At 31.7% G+C, this 23,059-nt stretch overlaps 3 protein-coding genes across 3 annotated transcripts; 2 read left to right on the top strand and 1 right to left on the bottom strand.

The window, feature by feature from the left end:
• Positions 1 to 8: 8 nt before the first annotated feature.
• HELRODRAFT_93295 (hypothetical protein) lies at positions 9 to 4,519 on the bottom strand. Its single transcript, XM_009010923.1, has 6 exons — positions 4,373 to 4,519; positions 3,752 to 3,860; positions 3,285 to 3,640; positions 2,346 to 2,948; positions 1,712 to 2,193; positions 9 to 30 (listed from the first exon to the last, which is right to left on the bottom strand). Exons 1-5 carry the CDS (start codon positions 4,427 to 4,429, stop codon positions 1,981 to 1,983), a joined length of 1,338 nt encoding a protein of 445 aa, XP_009009171.1. The 5' UTR covers positions 4,430 to 4,519; the 3' UTR covers positions 9 to 30; positions 1,712 to 1,980.
• A 5,112-nt stretch (positions 4,520 to 9,631) lies between these two features.
• HELRODRAFT_158983 (hypothetical protein) lies at positions 9,632 to 12,383 on the top strand (the record flags this gene model as incomplete). Its single annotated transcript, XM_009010922.1, has 4 exons — positions 9,632 to 9,661; positions 10,072 to 10,129; positions 11,230 to 11,369; positions 12,255 to 12,383. 4 exons carry the CDS (start codon positions 9,632 to 9,634, stop codon positions 12,381 to 12,383), a joined length of 357 nt encoding a protein of 118 aa, XP_009009170.1.
• A 1,580-nt stretch (positions 12,384 to 13,963) lies between these two features.
• HELRODRAFT_187875 (hypothetical protein) lies at positions 13,964 to 22,447 on the top strand (the record flags this gene model as incomplete). The annotated part of the gene is made up of 15 exons (XM_009010921.1): positions 13,964 to 14,443; positions 14,523 to 14,832; positions 15,153 to 15,268; positions 15,827 to 15,986; positions 16,638 to 16,825; positions 16,899 to 16,978; positions 17,075 to 17,844; positions 17,945 to 18,081; positions 18,265 to 18,429; positions 18,805 to 19,062; positions 20,052 to 20,233; positions 20,916 to 20,985; positions 21,239 to 21,403; positions 21,465 to 21,555; positions 22,188 to 22,447. The coding sequence occupies 15 exons, from the start codon at positions 13,964 to 13,966 to the stop codon at positions 22,445 to 22,447; spliced, it is 3,432 nt and encodes a 1,143-aa protein (XP_009009169.1).
• Between the last annotated feature and the right edge of the window lie 612 nt (positions 22,448 to 23,059).

Here is a 23,059-nt window from a genome sequence, read left to right as displayed (position 1 = left end):
CAACATAAATATTTTTTTAATAAATGTTTTTTTAAATGTGTGTTTTTTAAGATAATCTCTCAAAAAATCATTTTTTTGGTATGACCATTAGACAATCTACAGCGTTTATCAGTTAGAATTTGTTCAGCAACACTGAAAAGACGCTCAACCACTGCAGAGTTTTTGAGTATTCATATTAAATAATTAATCAAACGCAAATTACCTGCATCCAGCACACAAAAAAAGCTGAAAAAGAAATGGCGTTGACGGCGGATAATAATAAACAAATTGGAAAATAGGGATGTGCAATAAAAAGATAAAAATTATTTCTGAGGGAAAATATGTTCAAATAGTTAAAAAATAGTTAACTGTAATATCTACTAACTACACTAAAAATAGTTAACTAGTAGTTAATAACTACTCAAAATAAAATAGTTATTAACTACATTTTAACTACTAGTTAACTATTTGTAGTTGGTAATACCCATCACTGCAATGTTTGTCTTAACCCCGTAACTTGAGAATTTTGATACCGGTTTGTTGTCGAAGGCTTTTTCAATATGCGTGTATTTAACATCTACTTCTTTGTTTAGATCCATTACTTTTGTGACGTTATTTAGAAAATATAGAAGTTGTGAAACAGTAGATCTGTCTGGGAAAAATCCAAACTGCTTTTTATAGAAAAGATTATTACTTTGAAAATGATCCAGTAAGTAATCTTTGACAATTGATTCTATTACCTTGCAAGGTACCGATGTTAAAGAGATTGATCTGTAATGTTTTGCATCAGATTTTGAGCCTTTTTTATAGATCGGGATGGTTGTGCTTATTTTCCAGTCTGCTGGCACCTATTTAGATTTCAGTGACAAGTTGAACATGATGCACATGTATGCGGACAAGGATGCTTTACATTCCATGAGGATACGAGGGTGTGTTCCGCTGGTCCTGACGTTTTATAATTTTTCAGGTTTCTCAGTTCATTCTTAACATCTTGGATCGTAATCACAAACATTTTCATCTCATCAACATCTGCATCGGTCACAAAAATTGATCCAAAATATTTTGCAAATGCATTAGCTTTATCGGCATCTTTTGTGAAGATTTGACCATCTACTTGCAGGATTCCAACTTTTTTATAGTGGCGTGTTAGTCTATTCACGCGTTTCCAAAAGTTTTGGATTTTTTAATGTTGTATGTGATGAGTTCTAGATGGTTCATTTCTACAATTCTAGTCCCTAACTTTACTTAATTGCTTGCTAGTTTGTACTCTTGATAAGCATTTAAGTCACCAGTTTTCCAATAATTTTTCCACATTTTGAGTTTTAATCGGATTAGCATTTTTAAATCATAACTAATAGGAAACAAAAACTTTAGTTTTTTTTTACAAAGCAAAGGCTTTTCAACTTTTTCTAATAGCAAATCTCTGAAGTCACACCAGTTTTATTCAATGTCTGCACGGGACTTTTCATTTTTTTGTCTAAGTCAGGTTATTTCCTGACACATTACATTGTAGACATCGATAAATTATGATTTGGGAATCTTTTCGAATTGGGAATTATTATACAGAAAAATAAGTTACATCTGGAGATTCAAACTGCTTTTAAATTTAATTTATTAGTTCTTTAATTTAATTTAATTCAAGTAGATCCTACCTCATTGCCATTTTTCGAAAGTAGCAAATGTCGTGAGCCGCTAGTAACGCTAAAAATTGAGTTATACGAAAAAAACTCAGACACCAAGGTAGAAGGAATTTATGAAATAACACTAACTGGAGACTATCGTCAAATAGTTTAAGTTTTCAAAATAAACATTTTTATAAATATTTTTAAACAATTAAAATGGCCCCTCAGCAACGAATACAAAATTTAAAATACTATTGAAAGGTTCAAGAATGAACACATGGCGTGAAATGCTTATCATAATAAAGAGACGGAATTAATATAAATTTTAGTTTTATTAAAAAAATACTAAATTGAGCTCACAAAATGAGCGCAAAATGGTTTATGCATTTTCTGCAGTTTCTTCTTCTTCGTAGTCACCTTCCTCTTCAATAGTCGCCTCCTGATACTGCTGGTACTCGGAAACCAAATCATTCATGTTAGATTCCGCCTCTGTGAACTCCATCTCATCCATACCCTCCCCAGTGTACCAATGCAAGAAAGCTTTTCGACGAAACATGGCCGTGAACTGCTCAGAAATACGTTTGAACAATTCCTGTAAAAAATTATAAATAATTAATTGAATCAGACTCAACCTCGGTTTCCGTTGAAATAGTGTTATCACTCAAAGTCACTTTACATAAGATTAACAAGCAAAGAACTAAGATTCATTCAATTTGCATTAATAGCCTAATTTCAAAAATTAACCTGGATGGCTGTCGAGTTGCCAATGAAGGTGGCTGACATTTTTAAGCCTTTTGGAGGTATATCACAAACAGCTGTCTTAACATTGTTAGGAATCCATTCCACAAAAAAGCTGCTATTTTTGTTTTGGATGTTCAGCATTTGTTCATCAACTTCCTTCATAGACATTCTTCCTCTGAAGATGGCAGCAACGGTCAAGTAGCGTCCATGGCGAGGATCACAGGCGGCCATCATATTTTTTGAATCAAACATTTGTTGTGTTAGCTCAGGCACACTTAACGCTCTGTATTGCTGGCTACCTCGTGACGTGAGTGGAGCAAAACCTGGCATGAAAAAGTGAAGACGAGGAAATGGAACCATGTTAACGGCTAATTTTCTAAGATCCGCATTTAATTGACCAGGAAACCTGAGACACGTTGTAACACCAGACATTGTGGCTGAAACTAGATGATTCAGATCACCGTAAGTAGGAGTTGACAATTTCAATGTTCTGAAGCATATATCATAGAGGGCTTCATTGTCTATGCAATATGTCTCATCTGTGTTTTCAACCAACTGGTGAACTGATAGAGTTGCATTGTAAGGTTCAACAACTGTGTCAGAAACCTAAAATTTAAAAAATTAACAAATACGTCGAAATGTATTTAACAGATTGTGAGTTGCTGTCCATTTGAATTACGTCAGATCATACATTTATAAACTACCCATGGTATGTCATTCACTACTATTTATATTCAAGAGCAACATTAATCTTCAAACTGATTGATATTTAAAATCAAAAATCAGACAAGCTCAAAAAAACCTAAATAACTTGTTATTATCTGGAATTTAAAGGCCTCATAAAAGCTATTTTAAAAATTCATTAAAAAATTATATAAAAATAACAAAACTTGTAAAAAATTTATAAAATTTAAATACTTTATAAAATGTAACTATAATTACTTTAGGTGAAGGAACAACGGAAAAAGTGTTCATTATTCTGTCTGGATATTCTTCTCTTATTTTTGAGATCAGCAAGGTACCCATGCCAGAACCAGTCCCGCCGCCCAGGGAGTGAGTCATTTGGAAGCCTTGGAGGCAGTCACAGCTTTCTGATTCTTTTCTGACAACATCTAAAACTGAATCCACAAGTTCAGCCCCTTCTGTGTAATGGCCTTTAGCCCAGTTGTTACCAGCACCACTTTGACCAAACACAAAATTGTCTGGCCTGAAAATCTGTCCAAAAGGACCTGACCTCACTGAATCCATTGTGCCCGGTTCTAAATCAACTAGCACGGCTCTAGGGACATACTTTCCCCCTTAATTTGGTAAATTAAGTGTTTTCAAAAACATGAAATTAATGCATATCAATGTTAAAGTGTTAACATAACAGTTGTTGAGAAAAAGAAAGTCAGAAAGTTTAATAAAACCTGAAGCAGCATTGTAGTAGACACTAATTCTTTCCAATTGGAGATCAGAATCTCCATGATAGGTTCCAGTTGGATCAATACCATGCTCATCCGAGATAACTTCCCAAAACTTAAATTCATCACAAGACAAAAATTAACAAATTAATCCAAACCTCATTTACTTAATATTAATTAAATGAAATGAAGCATTACATTACATAATTAATGTGTAGTGTAAAAATTATAATTAGGTTAAAAACATTTTTCATGCTTGTGTGTCATATCATGTGTCCTTATTTTTTGTGTGTATGTGTACAACATTTAATTTACACAATAATTTGTCGACGTTGCACACTGAAACTCAATTAAATATCTTAATAAAAAAGAAAATAAACCAAATAAAAAACTTCAGGATATACAGTGCAACAGAAAAATGATAGTGTTCTGTTTATTTATTTATTATTAATTTCATGTTATATTTTATATTATGTTAGGTTATCTATCGAAAATGAAAAACAGTTTAAAAAACGTTGTGAAAGTAAACTTTCAATTTAGACTTCAAAAAATAAAAATTAAAATGTTAACCTGTTATTAAACTTTAACGTTAAAATAACAACAGAATTTATTTTAAATCTAACTTACTTTAGCACCAATCTGATTACCGCACTGGCCGGCTTGAATGTGAACAATTTCTCTCATATTTGCTTGCTGAAAATTCAATGTCCGCTCTGAAAATCAAAAATTCTTTACTGTTCCGTACCTTGTTAACTTTTCCGTTGTACTTGAGTTTGTAGTTACAGGCTTATTTCTTATAGTGGCCTATCCTAGCTGTGCTGCCTGTGTAAGCTTACACAGCTACAACTTCAACGAGTATGAGTCATTTTTAATTCTAAACTCTGTAAACTTTCAGCATTTCATATATATATATATATATATATATATATATATATATATATATATATATATATATATATATATATGTATATATGTGTGTGTGTGTGTGTATATACAAATATATATAAATATATATAAATACATATATATGGTTATCCTTGCTTTATATAACAGACTCATATACATGTACATACATACTTTAATATACTAACATAGTAAGCAAACAAGAGGTATGTTGAAAATTCTTAAAAACAGCTTTTAACTTTATTTTAAGTCTTGTCTGTCAGTGTAATTTAATAGAATAATACCTAAAATTATAGAAATTGTTCATAATTAGGCTATGCTTTTCAAGATTTTTAAACTGCGTAAAATTATCTCCATGCATACTTCATTAAGGTATATATTATTTTAGTGTAAAAGTCATTAACAGTTACATGCAGTCATGGAGATATTTACAAAAACATGTTTGCTTAAAATTGTGCAAGCAAACTATTTGAGAATACTTGCTGTGAATAAGTTGCATGTGTTAGTTCAAAACACGATTGTAATAGTTTCGTGCACTCCTGCTCTGAAATATTTTAAAACTGCTTTTGTTGTGTTACCGATTTAATTGTACTACGTGTTATTTTATAATTCGATTTGAATTCAAACTTTAGGTATAAGCGAAATCGAACAAGTAAATTAGCGCCGAAATTATTGTTACCTGATGTTCAAAGTTGCACACTTCATATTTCACATTTTCATAGTCGCATACTTCATATTTATATGCGTGTTTTATACCTGCACATGTCTTATTTATTAATAATTTTTATTCGTTAAAATATGTATTAGCACGCCTAACCGTACTCGCTAATCGGCTAATATTTATACAGAGCTGTATCTGATAAAAAACTGATATGATATTTGTTATCTGTTGTCTCAGCATTTGAATGCAATCAAGAGAACTTGTCAGGTAGAACGAGCGTTGGTGTCAAAAATTTGAGAACAAATCAGTATCATGATTGCTTCATTACATTGCCAACATAAGTGAAAATTGTGTTTTTGTTTCTAATAATTATCTACCCTACCACCTTTTAACATAAAGACGCATCGAAATGAATTCGATGTTTTAATTTTAGTGGCCTTAATTTCGAAAACCTGTCAATTAACATTTATAATTTAATTTAACATTCTGTATTTAAAATGTGAAATTTAACTCGAATGGTAAGACCTCTTGTTTAAAATGAAATAATTAGCCAATTGGCCGTACATAATTCGCCATAATCATTTTAACATTCGTTTTGTTGAGCAGCGACATGTTACATAACAAGCGTTCATATTTTAAAAAGTGATGTGTCATAGGTATGTGTAAATGTAAACATATTCTATAAAAATTATGTATTTTTTGGGCATGTAACATGCACGCAGAACGACCCTACATTTTCCAATATAGCAGAGTGCAAAAGTTCTTTTTAAATTAATTTAACATATGCAGTTTTATTTTATTGGTTGATTGATCAAATCCAAATTTTAAGTTCACGTGTTTAGGAATTTTTAAATGTGTTATTCCACAGCAAAAAGTTAAACAAACGTACTCTTTAATTAATTAATTAAATGTTTTAGAAAAGGTAAGTAAGATATGTTTCATTAGCGTTCAGCTAGTCAGCTACAAAAATAATTCACTATCACATAACCATATATACACCCGGGATATATTCCTCGTTATATAAATAAGAACTAACAACAATAACTTTTCTTGAAAGAGCGCTGTTGAACATCGCGGAAATAGCGCTTTATAAGCTTATTGAATGAATGAATGAATGAATGAATAATTGATTGATTGGTTGGTTGGTTGACTGATTGATTGATTGATTGATTGATTGATTGATTGATTGATTGATTGATTGATTGATTGATTGATTGATTGATTGATTGATTGATTGATTGATTGATTGATTGATTGATTGATTGATTGATTGATTGATTGATTGATTGATTGATTGATTGATTGATTGATTGATTGATTGATTGATTGATTGATTGATTGATTGATTGATTGATTGATTGATCATTTGCAAAAGATCGTGTTTATCCAACTACCTTTTTAATAGTGGGGTTGATAAAAATTTAAAAAAATTTTATTACCCAATTAAGCATTTATAATGTGTAATTTATAATAGCCAAGTTGATTTGAAATCGTCGTGCTAGACGGGCCTCCCCTGGCCGACTCATTAAAGTTGAGAAAATGAATTGTTTTTTAAATCAGTGACCAAAATAAGCGGGTAGGGTGCCGTTGGTTCGTTACATACTTTATATGTCTCACTACCCGATAAGGCGCCCGATAAATGAAAATATTCCGCGTGTGAAATTTGGAAGATGTGGGAAATGTGTGAAAAACATGTACGCAAAATTAAAACATTAAAAATTTATCATTTACGAAGCCACCAAAACAGTTTTCCGGAAGTAATTGAACATTTCATTAGAACTTTCATTTTAATATCTTTTCTTCGCAAATTTAATTGGGTCTCTACTTGTTTGTATTAAATGTGTGTATACATAGAATACCCGCAAATTTATATTTTTACATTTATGTTCGGTAGGTTAAGTTGGTCCATTTATAAGTATACGTAAAAAATAGAACTGACTCTACTTCCTTTTATGAACTTTGTGCTATTTTGATAACATTTAAATTTTCTATTTATCATTTTATTTGAAATTTTTGATTTGGTGCCCGAAGAATGTGAAATGCCTGATCCTTCCAGCTTTATGAAGTTATCCCGGTTTGGTAAGCAACGGAATAAATTGAAATTGAAAGGCTAAATAAAAAGTTTATATTGTGTTCTTTCCACCGACTTAACAAAATTCATCGCTTAGTTATTAAGTAAGTCAACAAAAGTTTTCTTTAATGATCAGTCAAAATGCAAAGGTTATCGCTGAGTTGTTAAGTTAGTTATTTAACTTTTCTTTTTTCCGTGTTGTAAAGTTCATCTTTTTTCCTTAATCTGTTAATGTAATAAATTAAATTTATGACATTATTCAGAGACATTTTATTGTTACAATAAAGTTTTGGTGCGGCCGTGTATATTAGAGACGCACCGAAATTCAGCCTGGCCCAAATTTGACATTCAGCTCCTTTTACGCCATCACATTTTTTTGATTTTAGAGCAACACTTTTTGAATATTATTAGCGAGAAATATATTTTTGCCGTCATAGTTGTTAAAACATCTGTTCTTGAACAAGAGATTGGATATTGTCTTGATAATGAATTGTTCGATAGACATACATAAATCGCGTACTGTTTTTTTTCCCAATAGCTTTTTTACATAATAAATTTTTCTCAATATTGTCGTTTTTAAGTATTAGACCTTCGACTTCGAATAATAAATTTGGCCAATTCGGTGCATCTCTAATGTTTATCTGGTTCTAGTGGACAAGGAAATTGAAGAACAACTATTATGCAGTTTCAAATCCAAACAGGCTTCCATTAGGCTAGAACGCAAGAAACTTTTACGACGTATCTATCGGACGGTTCTCTCAACGTTTAAAAAACCATTTCCGAATCTATTGCCCACGGAAAGCAGCTTCTTCAGGTTATCATCTTTTTCTCCTTGCTTTTGAGAACTTGTTCCGTTGAAGGTTCATTTGGTGTAATAAAGCTGCTAAAATAAAATTATGCGTAGGTTGAAGAAAGATTAAATGGCACTCGGGTACGCTCACAAAAATTTAATTCAGCTCCTGAGATAATTATTGTTTTATCTGCAAAAAATAGAAGAATTACAACGTTTATGAGTATGACAGGATAAATACAGTGATGAACTTAGGGTAAAAGAAAATAGGTAGACTAGTTTAGGCCTGGATACAAGATTTTATTAGTTTAATTAACAGAGATTAGTATGCAGGTTTTTGGTAACATTATTATATATTATTGATAACATTAGATTAACTATAGGATGGAAGATAGGTAAAAATTCAAATGTAAGTAAAAGTAATACGGCTTTACGACTGATTTGATTTTTATATTAATACATTTTATATGCATATAACTTGAGCATTTGATTGTTTAACTGCTTAGCTGTTTATTTATCTATCATTCAGCTGTGAATATCGTAATGTTTTGAACCAAATTACTCGGCAATATTACTGCCACACACACTTGAACTATTTTAAGAAATTTTGAGCGTGGGTTTTCATTCTTGTCATTCAATTTTTTCAGTTAAAATTCATATCAAGTAAAGTAACTGATTAATTCATTGTTTTGTTTTAGTATAATGTAATAAAACTAATAAAACACTATTAATGTGGCTAATGTATTCATCACTTCATTTAATATTTGAAAAAAAATTCACTCGCTCAAATTTAACTTAAAAAAATTCCTCAAGGGAATCTGGGCCCACGCGAAAAGTTACTGCTGTCCTCGCGCAAACAAGACGCCGTCGTATCATCTCTTTTCTTCTCTTTTTCGATGGAATTTGTTTGAAAATGGCTTCGTTTTCGTACAGACATATAAATATGAACACTCAATTTTCTTACTTAATTTTATTTTCTTGTAACTATTAAATTTTTGAAATTTCAACTTTGTCTTGCAAATAAATATTTTAAAATTTATTTATGCGGATGAATTTTTTCATAAAAGTTTTTACTAAAATCTTTCATTTAAAATTTTTCCCACTTTAAAGTAGATCCTTTCTGTAACGTTGTCCTAATCAAGCAGTTCACATATTTAAAGTTTAACAACTAATGAAATTACAACAATTATGTTTTTGCGTGATCTTGGGTAGCAAAACATTTTATAGATTCAAAAATTGTTTAAAAAAGATGCAGTATAGTTGAGAAGTTTGAAAATAGAAAAATTATTTTTTATGCATTCATTTAAGACGATCGAGGTCAGTTGTTTAAGCGGGAGGCTTGAAACATACGACTGCCGCTTTTGCGACTGGCCCGTAGACCTGAATTGATCTATAGACATACATACATATCTCGTAGAAAAGCCAAGCCGAGTCACGTTTCGAAAACTAGAATTGCACAACATGTCTACCAGTGTTTGCGAGTTTGTGAATGTGAGTGCTACTCAAAAAATTAATTATTATTTATTGAATTTATGCTAAGATTTTGTTATTTAAACAAAAACAAATATTTAATTAAATTCAATTAACTCGCATCCATATGACGTCATCAGTGAGTTAATGTAATTTTTAAAATTCTAATTTAATGAACCCTTTTAAAAAACATCGGTTCTTTTGTGAATAATTAAATCATCCAGATTAAAAGAGTTATTCTATATTTAGAGCAGTACAATAAAATGATTATTTAAAAAAATTTTAAATCTAAATATAAAACTAAAAGATGTAATTTTCAATGATTTCCGTGTCAGAGAATGACTGTTGTAGAAATTCGCATATATTAACTAGTACATTTTTTCAGACAGCTATTAATAAACAATTATATATAATTAAACGACGCATGACAGCAATTAGCATCACTGAAATTTGAAAGGGTAGCACATTTCTGTTATCATACAGCATCCGGTAAGTAAGATAAAATTCTAGAATAATTTACACACTTACTCTCTCTCTCTCTCTCTCTCTCTCTCTCTCACACACACACACACACACTTCATTCTGAAAGAGCAATTCTACATTTGATGGAATCCGAATTTCCTAATGATCTGATCGTATTTTTCACATTCAGTTAATATATGAATAGATAGATAGATATTTTGCTTAATAGATAGTTTTTGTCGCAGGCTTACGGTATTGGAACTCTAGATAATGGCATCGAATGAGCTTGAGAAGCCATCTGATCTACTTTTCATTTCCTTCAATTCCAATGTGGCTGGGAATCCACATCATAATTAAATTTTTGTTGTTATCCAGAATATTATGAATCTTATATTGCATTTGAATTATTAATGGATTTAGGGGTTTGTATTGTTTCAAGAATAATAGAGTAAAAGAAGAACAAGGAATCCGAAAATATTATGAATTTATATTTCTCTGAATTAATAATAAAGTTTAAAGCCATGTCTATAGCAAGGATCTCTGCGGTGTATATTGAAGCAGCTCCTGGTAGATGCATTATTATTCCATGAAAACGTTTCCTTTGTTAGTAGGCCACCATTGCTGCAGATGTTGAATATTTGAATAAAGTTTAAATTGTTATTAATTTTTTCTTTAACTAAGGTTTTTGCTAGTTTTACATCTTGGCCCATTCCCGAAAAATATGGAACGCTTCACGAATTTGGCTTCATGAATTTGCGTGTCATCCTTGGGCAGGGGCCATGCTAATCTTTTCTGTTCCAACTTTAGTATATGTACAGCCGAAGCATGTACTCTTCTTAATTTGATACAAACTTGTGTGATTTAGATATTGGTTTGTCGTCATATGTTTTGATGAAATGCCAAGTTAAAATTTAAGGGCGGATGTCTAGATAACTTTGATGAGGGGCCGAAGTGTGACGAGGCCCAAGAACTAAAAACACTTCGCGGTTTTTTGCTTATTGTGCAATTTCTGTGTAATTTTTCATATTTACAACGGTTTTTCCATGGTAGGAAAACTGTGTTTTAATGCATAAAAAGTTATTAAATATTATACGTTGGCTATATTTTCAAAAACTGCAACAAAATAGTTTTTGACAACGAAGTGGAGGCAGGGCTTCTTTGGTTTCCTGAATCTGTCACTGTTAAATTGCATTTGGTAACAAAATTAGTACATTTGAAACTGCATCAACATTTGATTATCCTCATGGAGATATGGGTGGTCTGCCAGGTTTTTTTGCACTGGATATGGTGCATTGGTTACGGGGCGTCTGATTTTGAGTTATTCATAATTTATGGATTCATAATTTTCTTTAGTGTCTAATAGCATGTAGTGTAGAGTGCTTGCATATCTAAACCTTTACCTTTTGTGTTTAAACGTTGTTTTTATCTCATTACAATTATATACATATTATTTGTTTGGGAGACTTCAACATGTGTTCAGGAAGCAAAAACCAACACATTCTACCTACTTATTTATTTGTTAATTCATTAAGGAAATAATCCAATATGAAATAGATAATAAAAAAGCAGTAAAAACTCTAAACTAATATGTTATTCAAAGAAATTAATGCTCAATGTATCTATACTTAATGAAGTCAAATTCTAAAAAGTTCAATTAAATTTATGTGCAGGTAGGCCCTATATCATAAAAGACAAACCATATTTAAGAAGACAATGTTTGTTTAATTTGGGTTTTCATGAAATGTTTAGTCCACTTTATACGACAGATATGAGTGTTGCGTTCTTAGCGTTTGTACATGTTGACGAATTTTTAATTTTTGTAATTAATAAAAAGATTACTAAGTTTCGCATTTTATGGTAAATTAACAATTTATAACAAATATTTATACAAATCTTGCGTGAAACAGGTACAAAAATTTACAAATCCTTGACAAAATTATGCATAAAATTTCTTTCAAACACAGCATTTTTAGTTTTTCATTTCTAAAGATTTTCAAATATTTTATTAATTTTTTTCTCGAAAGGAATATTCATGAGAATCGTCTGCTATTTGTGCAACTCATAAAAAGAACCCATTTGATGCCGTGAAAGAAGTCTCACGCTGTGTCTCACAACAAAATTGACACAACGACTTCACGCATCACATGAAAAGTTTCTTCAACAACATGTGCAAGTGATCGACCGTGTGCAGTTTGCGGAAACCATTCATTTGTTGCACGTCTACGTAAAAATGGATGAAACTTTAAGAAGTTCAGTCTTAGTAGAAACTGAGATAAACTAGATTGACAGGCCAAAAATTGTAGATAATAAAAATAAAATAGATACATGCTATTAAATAACTGAACAAGGAGAAATAACAGCCATCAACTGATCTACCGTTACTATTTTTAAACATTCGTTCTCTCTAATTTTCAACATTTGATCTTCGATATTTAATCTACATTAATCGAAACGTCAGGCAAGGTGTCAGTAGAAAATGAGATTAAGTTGCACGTGATAGAGCTACATGATCATTTTATTTATTCTTTTTTGATAAATGATTGCATCAAAATATCCATACTATTTGATGGATCAAAAATAATAGAATCACAAATCAACTAAAACTTTTTCTCTGTTCATATTGCTCCACGGAGGAACTAATCCAAAATAGGAGAGCATATGTCTTGTCATTATTTACGTACGGCGCTGGCTCAAAAAGCGGTTCGCTCGTTGTGGAACTTGCTGACCCTGGTTCAAATCATACATAATGTAGACAAGAATTAGGATAGAAATATTAGGAACTATCTAACGCAAAGAAATTCGGTAATTTTCATAAATTACTGCATTAATTATGGTCTTTTACCAGCGTAATATATATATATATATATATATATATATATATATATATATATATATATATATACTATACAAATCTTTGAATTGATTAATGATAACAATTCGGTAGAATTCATACAATAATATATATATATATATGTGTGTGTGTGTGTGTGTTTGTGTGTGTGTGTTTATTTAATTATGTGTCTATAATATGTACATACGCGCTGGTGTTTGTAAGTTTATATTCACTTGTATAAAGTAAATGTGGGTGTAAATATTTACAAAAATAACTAACAAACTATATATATATATATATATATATATATATACATACATACATATACATATACAATATTTGCATATATATTTATTTACATGTTTATTTCTAAATTTCGTGTACATGAATTTCTAATACAACACGATGAAAATTTATAAAAAAGAAAACCGTTGATATTCATACTAAATGTACAACACTCAACATATCTGAGTGCTCGCTCAATAATAAACAAACCAAACATACAAGATAGACGACAGAACGTGAACAGAAACATTCATTCGTCTAAATGTTAGTTAACTGATGACAACTAAATGCTGGTTTGTGAATTTGTCTACATCTAGCCAGCGCATTATAATTTGTATTGCTAATATTTATTATTATTATTATTATTATTATTATTATTATTATTATTATCATCATAATTATTATTTAAATGCCTCTTTAAGTTCTATGTTAGTTCAAACTTGTAAAAGTTGTTTTTATTAAGTTTTTTTTAGTTCATTTTTGGTACTTAGTTATTTTAATTGTTGATAGAATATTAATTTTTTAGAAGTTGTATCAAATATAAATTTCTGTTAACTGGTGATGTTTCGTGTGTGTCGAACGCCAACATTTTTTTTTTGAAAAATTTATTAACTTGAGTTTAAATGTAAATAATTGGCCACACATTAAGAGAGCCTTAATAATTTGAATGCTATTGACTCTTTTATTTGTTTGCTGCTGATGAATAACTGATAATTAAAATTATAATTGATGAGAGGAACGAGATGACCAGTAAAGACCTTGGAGAATATTCTAATGACGGGAAGGAAGAAAACAAGCAATCCAAAGTAATGGACAAACAACCGTTCAAACAGCAAAACATATTTCAGAGATGGTTCTCTCCAAAAGAGACAAAAGCAAAACTGAACGAAACTGCCGTTCAATCTTCCGCCACTACATTGTCAAAACAACCTTCAACAAACAAAACATTTTCAGAAAAAGCGATAGAATTCCTCAGCGGGAAAGATAAACAACCAGCAAATGATGAGGGTCAACAACCAGCGTCTCATGAGCAACAGCAACCAACGTCTCATGAGCAACAACTGCCAGCTTCTCCCGAGCAACAACCAGTATTTTCTGAGCAGCCGGCAACTCAACCTACTGACACAGACGACCAAAATCAATCAACAACAGATACCCACAGAGAAGTTGCCACTCAAAAATCGAATCCGTTCAGAAATAAAATAATGAAACTAATGAGTCAAGTATGTATGAACAAAATTATTGTAAAATTTTATTTAGTATTTGTAATAAATATCATCTGTAAAATTATTATGATTACAGGTTGACTTTGAAAACTGCGATCCCGAAACGTGCCTATCTATGTTGAAAATGCCATCTCTTAAAATGTATGTAGCCTTGAACAAGAAACTGAAATCCTGTCGTCAGAGCGTGTGGATGGAAGAGTTTTTAGAGCTTGGAGGATTGGATATTTTACTGGAAGGTGTCAACACGATAACAGGCAAAAGGGTGCAACTATCGGATGCTCTGGTGCTGATCGAGTGCGTGTCATGCATCAAAACTGTGATGAACTCATCCATAGGTCTCAGAGTCATCACAAATAATAAGGAGTACAGTCAAAAATTGATCAAAGGTTTGTGTCTGAGTGTACGTATTTCAGTAACTTTGTAACCTCGTTTACTTTAACGTAAATATCTTTTTCAATACTCGTTTAAATATAATGACTTAAAATTTTTAACTTATTTTGCCTGTCTGTTGTTCTGTGAATAGTTATTTTCATTTATTTTCATGTTCATATTTTTTATTTCCTTTGACTTTATTTTGCGTCATTAGTTTTGTTATCTGTCATTCATTTCATTACATTTACTTTTTAATCTTACATATCGGGCCTGTTTTGTCAGAGTTTGATTTTTTTTGTAAAAAAAGTTATAAAAAAATAATTTTCATGTGAAGCACTTGATTCCAACAACACGACCGTCAAGAAGCAAATCTTTGACTTGCTGTCGGGCTTGTGCCTGTCGTCAGAGAAAGGGTTTGAGTGTTGCATCGAAGCTGTCAACTCGTACAAGGTACAAGTTTGTCTTCTCTTAAATTTGAATTATCATTCTTTTTTAATCATGGTGTAATCACCATCATCATCACACCATTATCATTATTATCATTGTCGTCGTGTAATCATCAACCTCGTTTAATCATCAACATCATCTTTTAAAGTTGCTTGTCACAATTTTCTGAGGCAGATAAGCAACCACTCGTTTAGAATTTGTTATATTGGATGTTATGATTAGTTGGACTGCTGCAATTAAATTTGTTTCATATTAAATAAATATTTTTGATTGATCGTTAGTCATTTTTGCGGTTTACTCATGTGATTTTTTATTTTTTAGCCAATCATGTCTGCAAATTAATGACAACTGTAAATAATTACTTCTATTTGTGAAATAAAAAAATACGTATTTAATGAAATGAAATAGAAAATAAAATAAATGTAAAGTAAACGTAAAAGGAGTTAATGAAATAACATTAGAAAATTAATTAATGAAAAATAATAAAAATAAATAAAAAATTAAAATTTTTTTTTCAATTTTACGCTCTACGGATGACAAATAATATTTCAAACTTCGCAGACAACTTCAAGCAACCGATACCGTTTCAGTTTCATGATGAACGAGCTGAAGAACCATTCAGTCCCCGATTACTCCTGCTCTATCATCTCCTTCATCAACTGCATAATACATGGTGTCGACGATCTTGCAGAAAGAATGAAAATCAGAAATGAATTCATTGGTGAGTGCATACACAGAAAAGCATTTCAAATTTTAAACGTAAACTATTACAAACAGTTTTAATATGAAGGTACAGAAATTAATCGATCGTATATATGGTTTGCTTGATTGAATGTGTTAGTAGTTTGCATTTGAGGTGTAGGGGGTAACGAAGGTTAAGGTTTTATGAATTGGTAAAAGACTTGGTAATAGTTGGTGTTGAAAAATTCTTCTCCCATTTGATCTAACTTCTATTTTAAATTTCACAATATATACATTTGTTTATTTTTACGCAATGAATTATTAGTAGAGTGACCACCAAATGTTGGATCCACTTTTCTACCGTTATTATAAATTTTACTAGTGAATTTGTCGCTATGCACTGTTAGAAAATGTTTGTATTCACAATTTATTCAATGCTCAATGATTTACAAATTTGGAAGCGCAATGTGCAGCTGATTGAAGGTAGGCTACACTTAAACAGTTGAAACAGTTGAGGCGTAAGAAAATGTTTCCAGTGCTGGTACGCATCAGACGGTCGAAAGAAAATGTTTAAAGCTTTTGAACAATAAATATTTCTTTCTAATAAGTTTTATTCATTTTTTTAAATGTGCATTAAAATCTGCAATTTTAAGAAGCGTCTTGAATCATATAAACTTGCTACGTTCTGTAGGGTTGAACCTGTTGGACATCATGAATGATCTGCGGTTCGTCAATCACGAGGACCTCCAGATACAGTTCGACGTCTTCACTGACGAAAAGAATGCCGACGATGATGAACTACTGCAGATGGCGAATGGAGACCAAAATGCAATCGACCTAACGAACCATCGATCTCTCATCGACGCCATATACAATAAAGTTGGATATATTTTAATTGCGGTATACAATTGACGATCTTTCTGAACAACATACACATTTAACTTTGAAACAGGTGTACAACACTCCACTGGAGTCAAAATTGATCAACATCCTCTGCTCTTTGATTCAAATTGATACTGACCAAGATGATAGGTGAAGTGATAATAATTATTTGTCTAGCGATTTTTTAGTTAGCCACTTTTATTTAGCACATTAATTTAGTGACACTGTGAAAAAAATTTTGAACAGCTCAAACATCTGGCAAACAATTGAAAGTATGGTGGCAAGGATTGTTGTTAGCGAGGATCCTCAACGACTTCTGTATGAAAAAAAACCACCATCTGTCGCCCAAAAAGCGATTGCTGTTCAAACAGAACAATGTAAATTAAAAAATTTAAAATCAGATCAAGTTGTAAAAGATGAATTGACGAACGCAAGCTCACTTTCATTTTCCGATGCAAAGAGTAAGGTGTCGTCCACGATATCAGATGTTCATAACTTACAAAAATCGAAAAATGTGATTGAAGCATCAGCGAGTTCAAATCAATCAGTCTCTCCTCTCCCCCCACCACCACCACCACCACCTCCTCCACCTCCACTACCATCTCTTGATTCTTCGCTTGCAAACGTTACATTCAACTTAATTCCCAAACTGGATGCTCTTCCTCTTCCTGCCGTTCACTCAGATGTTCCTGCTCCACCACCTTTGCCAATTTTATTGCCCAATCCTCTCTTTTCCGATCTTCCAACACTTCCAGGGGGACCTCCACCCCCGCCACCCCCACCACCGCCATTACAACAACCTCCTCTACCACCCTCACTACTACAACCTTCGCCACCACCACCACTACCTAACGGTCAGCCCTCTCTTGAAAAAAAATCTAATGCCCGACAGGCCCCAAGTTATGAGGCTCTCCTGAAAAAGTCTTTCGACGTTGCTGCCTGCATCTCTGTTCCGATTCCAAAGTCGAAAATGAAAACTGTAAACTGGACGAAGCTGCCTGCGCAAATTCTAACAAGTAAATATTTCAACTAAGAATTATCATTAATTTATTATTATTATCATTCATTAAGCATTTAAAATTATGGAACGAATTATAAAATGAACTACGTGAAAAGAAGAAGAAGTGATCTGGTCCAGTGTTTTGAAAGTTGCCGAACCATCCCAAGTAAATTACGGCGCTGTCGAGGAAATGTTCAGCAGGAAAGCTGCCCAGCAAGTAACTGCAAGTGCTGAGAAGAAGGTTTCTAGCGTGGTCGGTGCCTACTCCATTCTTTGCTTTCAACTTGTTAAGCTAACAAAGTATTTAAAATAATTAAAAAAAACTTATCTTTACTGAATATTACAATATTTAATAATAATAATAACAATAACAACAATATATTAATATTAATAATAATAATTATTATTATTATCATTAGTTAAATTGTTTTGAAAGGTAAATTTACTGGACATGAAGCGAAGTATGAACATGAACATATGGCTGAAACAGTTCAGGACGAGCAACGAGGCCATCATTGAGATGATCGAGAAGGCTGACGTGCAGCAAATGGAAAGTGAAAAACTGAAAGGACTCATAAAACTGTTACCCGACCGAGCCGAGGTTATCATCGCAACGTTCCTTGCATTGTTCATTGTTTCTTCCCTAGTTTAATTTTTTCAATTATCACCAACAATCAGCTTACAAAATTTACTGAGATTGAGACAAATGAAGACAAATAATGAAAGTAGCACAGCATGTTTTTTAGTTTTGAAGACAGGTCTTCAAGTCATGAACGACTAGTTTATAATTCAGTTTCTCACGTAAATCATTTTACCAAAGCAAATAATTTTGTTGGCATGTGATTGGTCTATCAATGGCATCCGTAACGTAGTTTTGTTTCATTCGATCTTTTGAACGGTTTCTTTATAGAAATATTATTTCGTTTAAATATTTCATTTGTTGTCTTCTATTGATTTGATTTTAAAACTTTTTCAGATCGATCTGCTTACGAATTTTGACGGTGATCCAAGCACGCTGGGTAACGCAGAGAAGTTCATAAAGCAGCTGTCGCAATTGAATGATTATGCTTTGAGGCTTAATCTCATGTTGATCAAATCGGAGTACATGATGACTTACAATTCTATCCACGAAAGACAAGAAGCCTTCCTCACCATGTGCCAAAACATCTTGGAATGCGATTCCTTGAAAACGTTTTTCAGAGTTGTCCTCCAGTACGGGAACTTCTTGAATGCGGTAGTTGAATTTTCTTCTTCGATTGATCTTAATAACTTTCAACTAGTGATATATTAACATTAATATTTAATAAGTTTTATATCATAATATTAAAAGTGCAGTGTTTAAAGTTTAAAGACTATCATAGCAATTATTTTTATCTAATTTAAGTTTTATAGATTTGCATACAAATGATAGTTGAGATGATCGTAGATAATTGGTTAGCTAATAATAAAATTTAAAAAACTGACAAACACACCAACGAAACATTTCAAGAGTGGCAGCCTATGAATTGACAAAATGCAGATAGACAACGATAAGAAGGTGTTAAACCTCGCCAACAGACATTAAACCGCACATCATACCACTCTTGACATGTGCACCACCCAAAAAATTGTAAAAAACAGCCAGACCGACACCTTAAATATATTAATAGTAATAAGTATAGTGTGCTATTTCAAAGCAACAGATCTTGCTTTACACTGAACTGGTTCAAATACATCCGCCTATCGCATTATTAAGTTACATTTATTAATTTAATTGAACGTCGTTCACGAACTGAATGCAGTTGCCTATTTATGTGATCTTAACAATGGGTGAAAAGCAATTTGCCAAATAGATTTCTTGCTGGCGATTGGTTAAAAAAGTACGTTCGACTGGCAAATTCTACTATTTTACAAATGGCAGTAAGTTACGAATTGTTTTCCCAAAAGATACAATTACAGAAATATATGCGAACAGAGTGTGAGCAAGCTGCGAAACAGTCAGCCTTACAATTTCAAAACTTTTGGCATAAGCATAGCAGTCTGTTCTATTCATGCTGTTTCTATTTTTTGACTTGCTTTTTTTTTAAATAAACGCAACAGTTTAAAATATTACAACTGAAAACATGTGAATATTCGGATCGCTTTTTGGTCATCGGCTAACGTTTACACGGATTTAATTTGTTGAGTTAAAATGTATGAAAAAAATGTAATCAGTTAAAAACTGGTTCAACAAACATTTTATAGGGGAGTTACGCTGGAAATGCACTGGCCATCAAAATTTCATCACTGCCAAAATTGTCGGACACTCAAGGTAATCAAAGAGGAATAACATTGCTCCATTTTTTGGTGAAAGAGGCACCGTCACATTACTCCAACGCTTTAGATTTTGTCGACAATCTCTACGAAAACTTGCTTTTTTCTTCAAAGTAATTTCAACAGTTTACGATTATTGCAAATGTTAAATTAGTAACTACCTAAAATTTCTATTTTGATTATTGTATGGTACAAATGTTCAATGCCTTCAAAAAAATTTTTTGTGTGCATTGTAATTGAATCAAATGATAAATTTAATTTTATAATGTTTTCGGCATTTCAATGCGAACAGGTTTGTGAAAAGTTTTTTTTTCTTCTACACTTCAATCTTTCAATTTTAAATAAAATTTTGTGAGGCGTTTAACAAAAATTAGTGACAACAGATATGGATAGAAAGTACTGAAACATTGTAATGTACGAAATGAACTAGTGATTTTTAAAATTAATTGAGCAAGCGATATGATCAATAAATTTCATTGAAGATAACTTTTCATATTTTGACAGAGTGTCTTAAAGCAGGGGCATTAATAAAATTTTTCATTTTACAAGAACATCATTGAAATACTTGTTATTAGTTGAGTTGCCGTGTTAAAATTAAGTAGTAATCAGTTGTTCATGATTCATGTTTGTCACTTTCAATTTCAATCTCCTCTTTTTGTGATGACCAGCAGATAAATAATAATTATATTTAAATAAATTTATAGTTTTGCTAAAAAGAGTTTGTCTAGAAGGAGAAACAATTTTATTGAAATTAGATTTAAATGAAGTGCTAACAAAAGAAATCCATGTAATCAGGTTATCGACGGATGGATTGAGTTCCGATCTTGCGAAGTTGTCAGCATCTGTAGAGAATGCTGACAAACAGGTTCAATCGTCTTCGTGTAGTCAAATCAAGGAGCAGTTCACTTCATTTTTACAAGTATTGATTGCATTTCCTTCGATAAAATAAATTGTTTTGTCATTTGAAAATTGATTTAATGTATTTTCTAATAAGTTTTTAAAATTAGTTTAATAATTCATTGTTACTGTCTTAATTATTTTATAAAATGGATAAAGGCAATAATGAATGTTACGCAAAAACGGTATTGAAAAATTTTTTGAAATAAATTCTTCGGCAGGAAGCACGTTCTGATATCAGTAGGATTAAAACTCGGCAAAACCTAATAAAGGAGCAATCAATTTTATTGTGCCGTCACTTATGCGAAGAAGAAAGCACATTTAAATTAGAAGAATGTGCTGCTTTGCTCTACAAGTTCTGCGATAAAGTTAAAAACTGCATCAAGGTAAACATTTTGTGTTTATACGTTCATATTTTTTAAGCATTGCAAAAACAATTCTGTTCAGGAAAACGAGTTGCGTCGATTGCAAGAAGAAAGAGCAGAAAAAAGAAAGAAGGACCAGGCTGCCGAATTGTTGAACGCCGACAAAAACAAAGGTAGATCTACACTTTTGTGTTGGGGTGAATGTAGTGAATAGTATATGCTAAAAAAGGTTGATTTTTTCGTTCCAAATTCCAAACTCCACCTCTTCTTGATGTTCCAACTAATGACGCATTGGTTTGGTAATAAACAAATATCATTCTTGATTTCAAGTCCATATGAGGCTGTTTGTTATGAAATCTTATCTAATCTAATTCACGGTTTATGACAAAGTATACGGTTTTAAATATATAGGAAACGTATGAAAATACATTAAAATTGAATGCTAAACAGTCATGTACCGACTTATTCTAAACTGGACGCGATCTGTACCTGCCACTGTTTTTGCAGTATTTATAACTTTGTTTCACAAACTATAACAAAACTTTTTAATACTTCTAATTTTACATCTGACAAAAATCTTTTAATTAATTAAGAAAATCTTTTAACTCAAGCACTTTGAAGAACACCGTCGAATTTAAATTGTTTTTTTTTATTATGTTTTATTTTAACAACATTTCATCATTCTTTTTAAAAGATAATTTTTAATTATTTATAACTTGGTAGAGATTGGTTAAAACCATATATACATAGAATAAAACATACAGTTTTTTAAACCCAACTGTTTTCTTATTTCAACGTTTTTCAGAGCGGTCCAGTCTGGCGTTAAACACGGAGAGTGACTGCATAATAGACAGGCTGTTGGATGAAATTAAGAAAGGTACAAAGCTGCGAAGAGTTGGAGGAAAGAAAAATAATATTTCAACAGTACCAAGCGCCGGCAAGATAGCAACCAACACCAACGGAGTCAGCAGAAATAATGAAGATCTGACTAGCAGCGTTGAAGCGGCAAATATTCAGCCGACTATCATCGTTGAAAAAATCTCGGAAGACTTTTCAGAAACGTAACAAAGTACAATAATAACAAATAACAACATGGAATGTCAAGTGTATAAAATTTATTTATTTATTTTATTTGAATTTTTCATATTTTTTATTAAATACCAAAGTGTTCCCTGTTGCGAGAATTGTGAGATTAAAAAATATGTGAAAATGAGATGTTTGCTAAAAACGATTGTCGTCGTTCGCTTCTGTTTCTCATGCACGCTTCTGATTTGTTTGAGGCACCTTGTTATCGATCTGCACCACATTTTTGTATTTTTTCTCATTTTCTGTATTTTATTTTGAATGAATTTATTTTTTATATTATCTGCTTTATTTTTCATTTTAAAAATCACCCTAACCCAATGAAACATCTTGCAATTTAATTGACGCACAGATCCCTCTTTATCTGTTCCTTTTTAACCTTGTGATACGGCAAGAAGAAACTTAATCTCAATTAACCTTTTACGTACACTGCCAACAAACAACATGGTCATTTATTCACACCTTTATAACATTCTGCAGTTTTTGAACAAAATTTGACCTCTTCGTATGTTTCTTCATCAACATTTGCCGTCAACATACAAGCTACGCAGCGAGTCCATTTCAAAAAATTTGGCGCAAACCAGCCGTCTTTTA

Source organism: Helobdella robusta (assembly GCF_000326865.2).
Source record: "Helobdella robusta unplaced genomic scaffold HELROscaffold_1, whole genome shotgun sequence".
Taxonomy (NCBI): domain Eukaryota; kingdom Metazoa; phylum Annelida; class Clitellata; order Rhynchobdellida; family Glossiphoniidae; genus Helobdella; species Helobdella robusta.
This window is presented reverse-complemented; position numbering and strand designations above follow the sequence as displayed.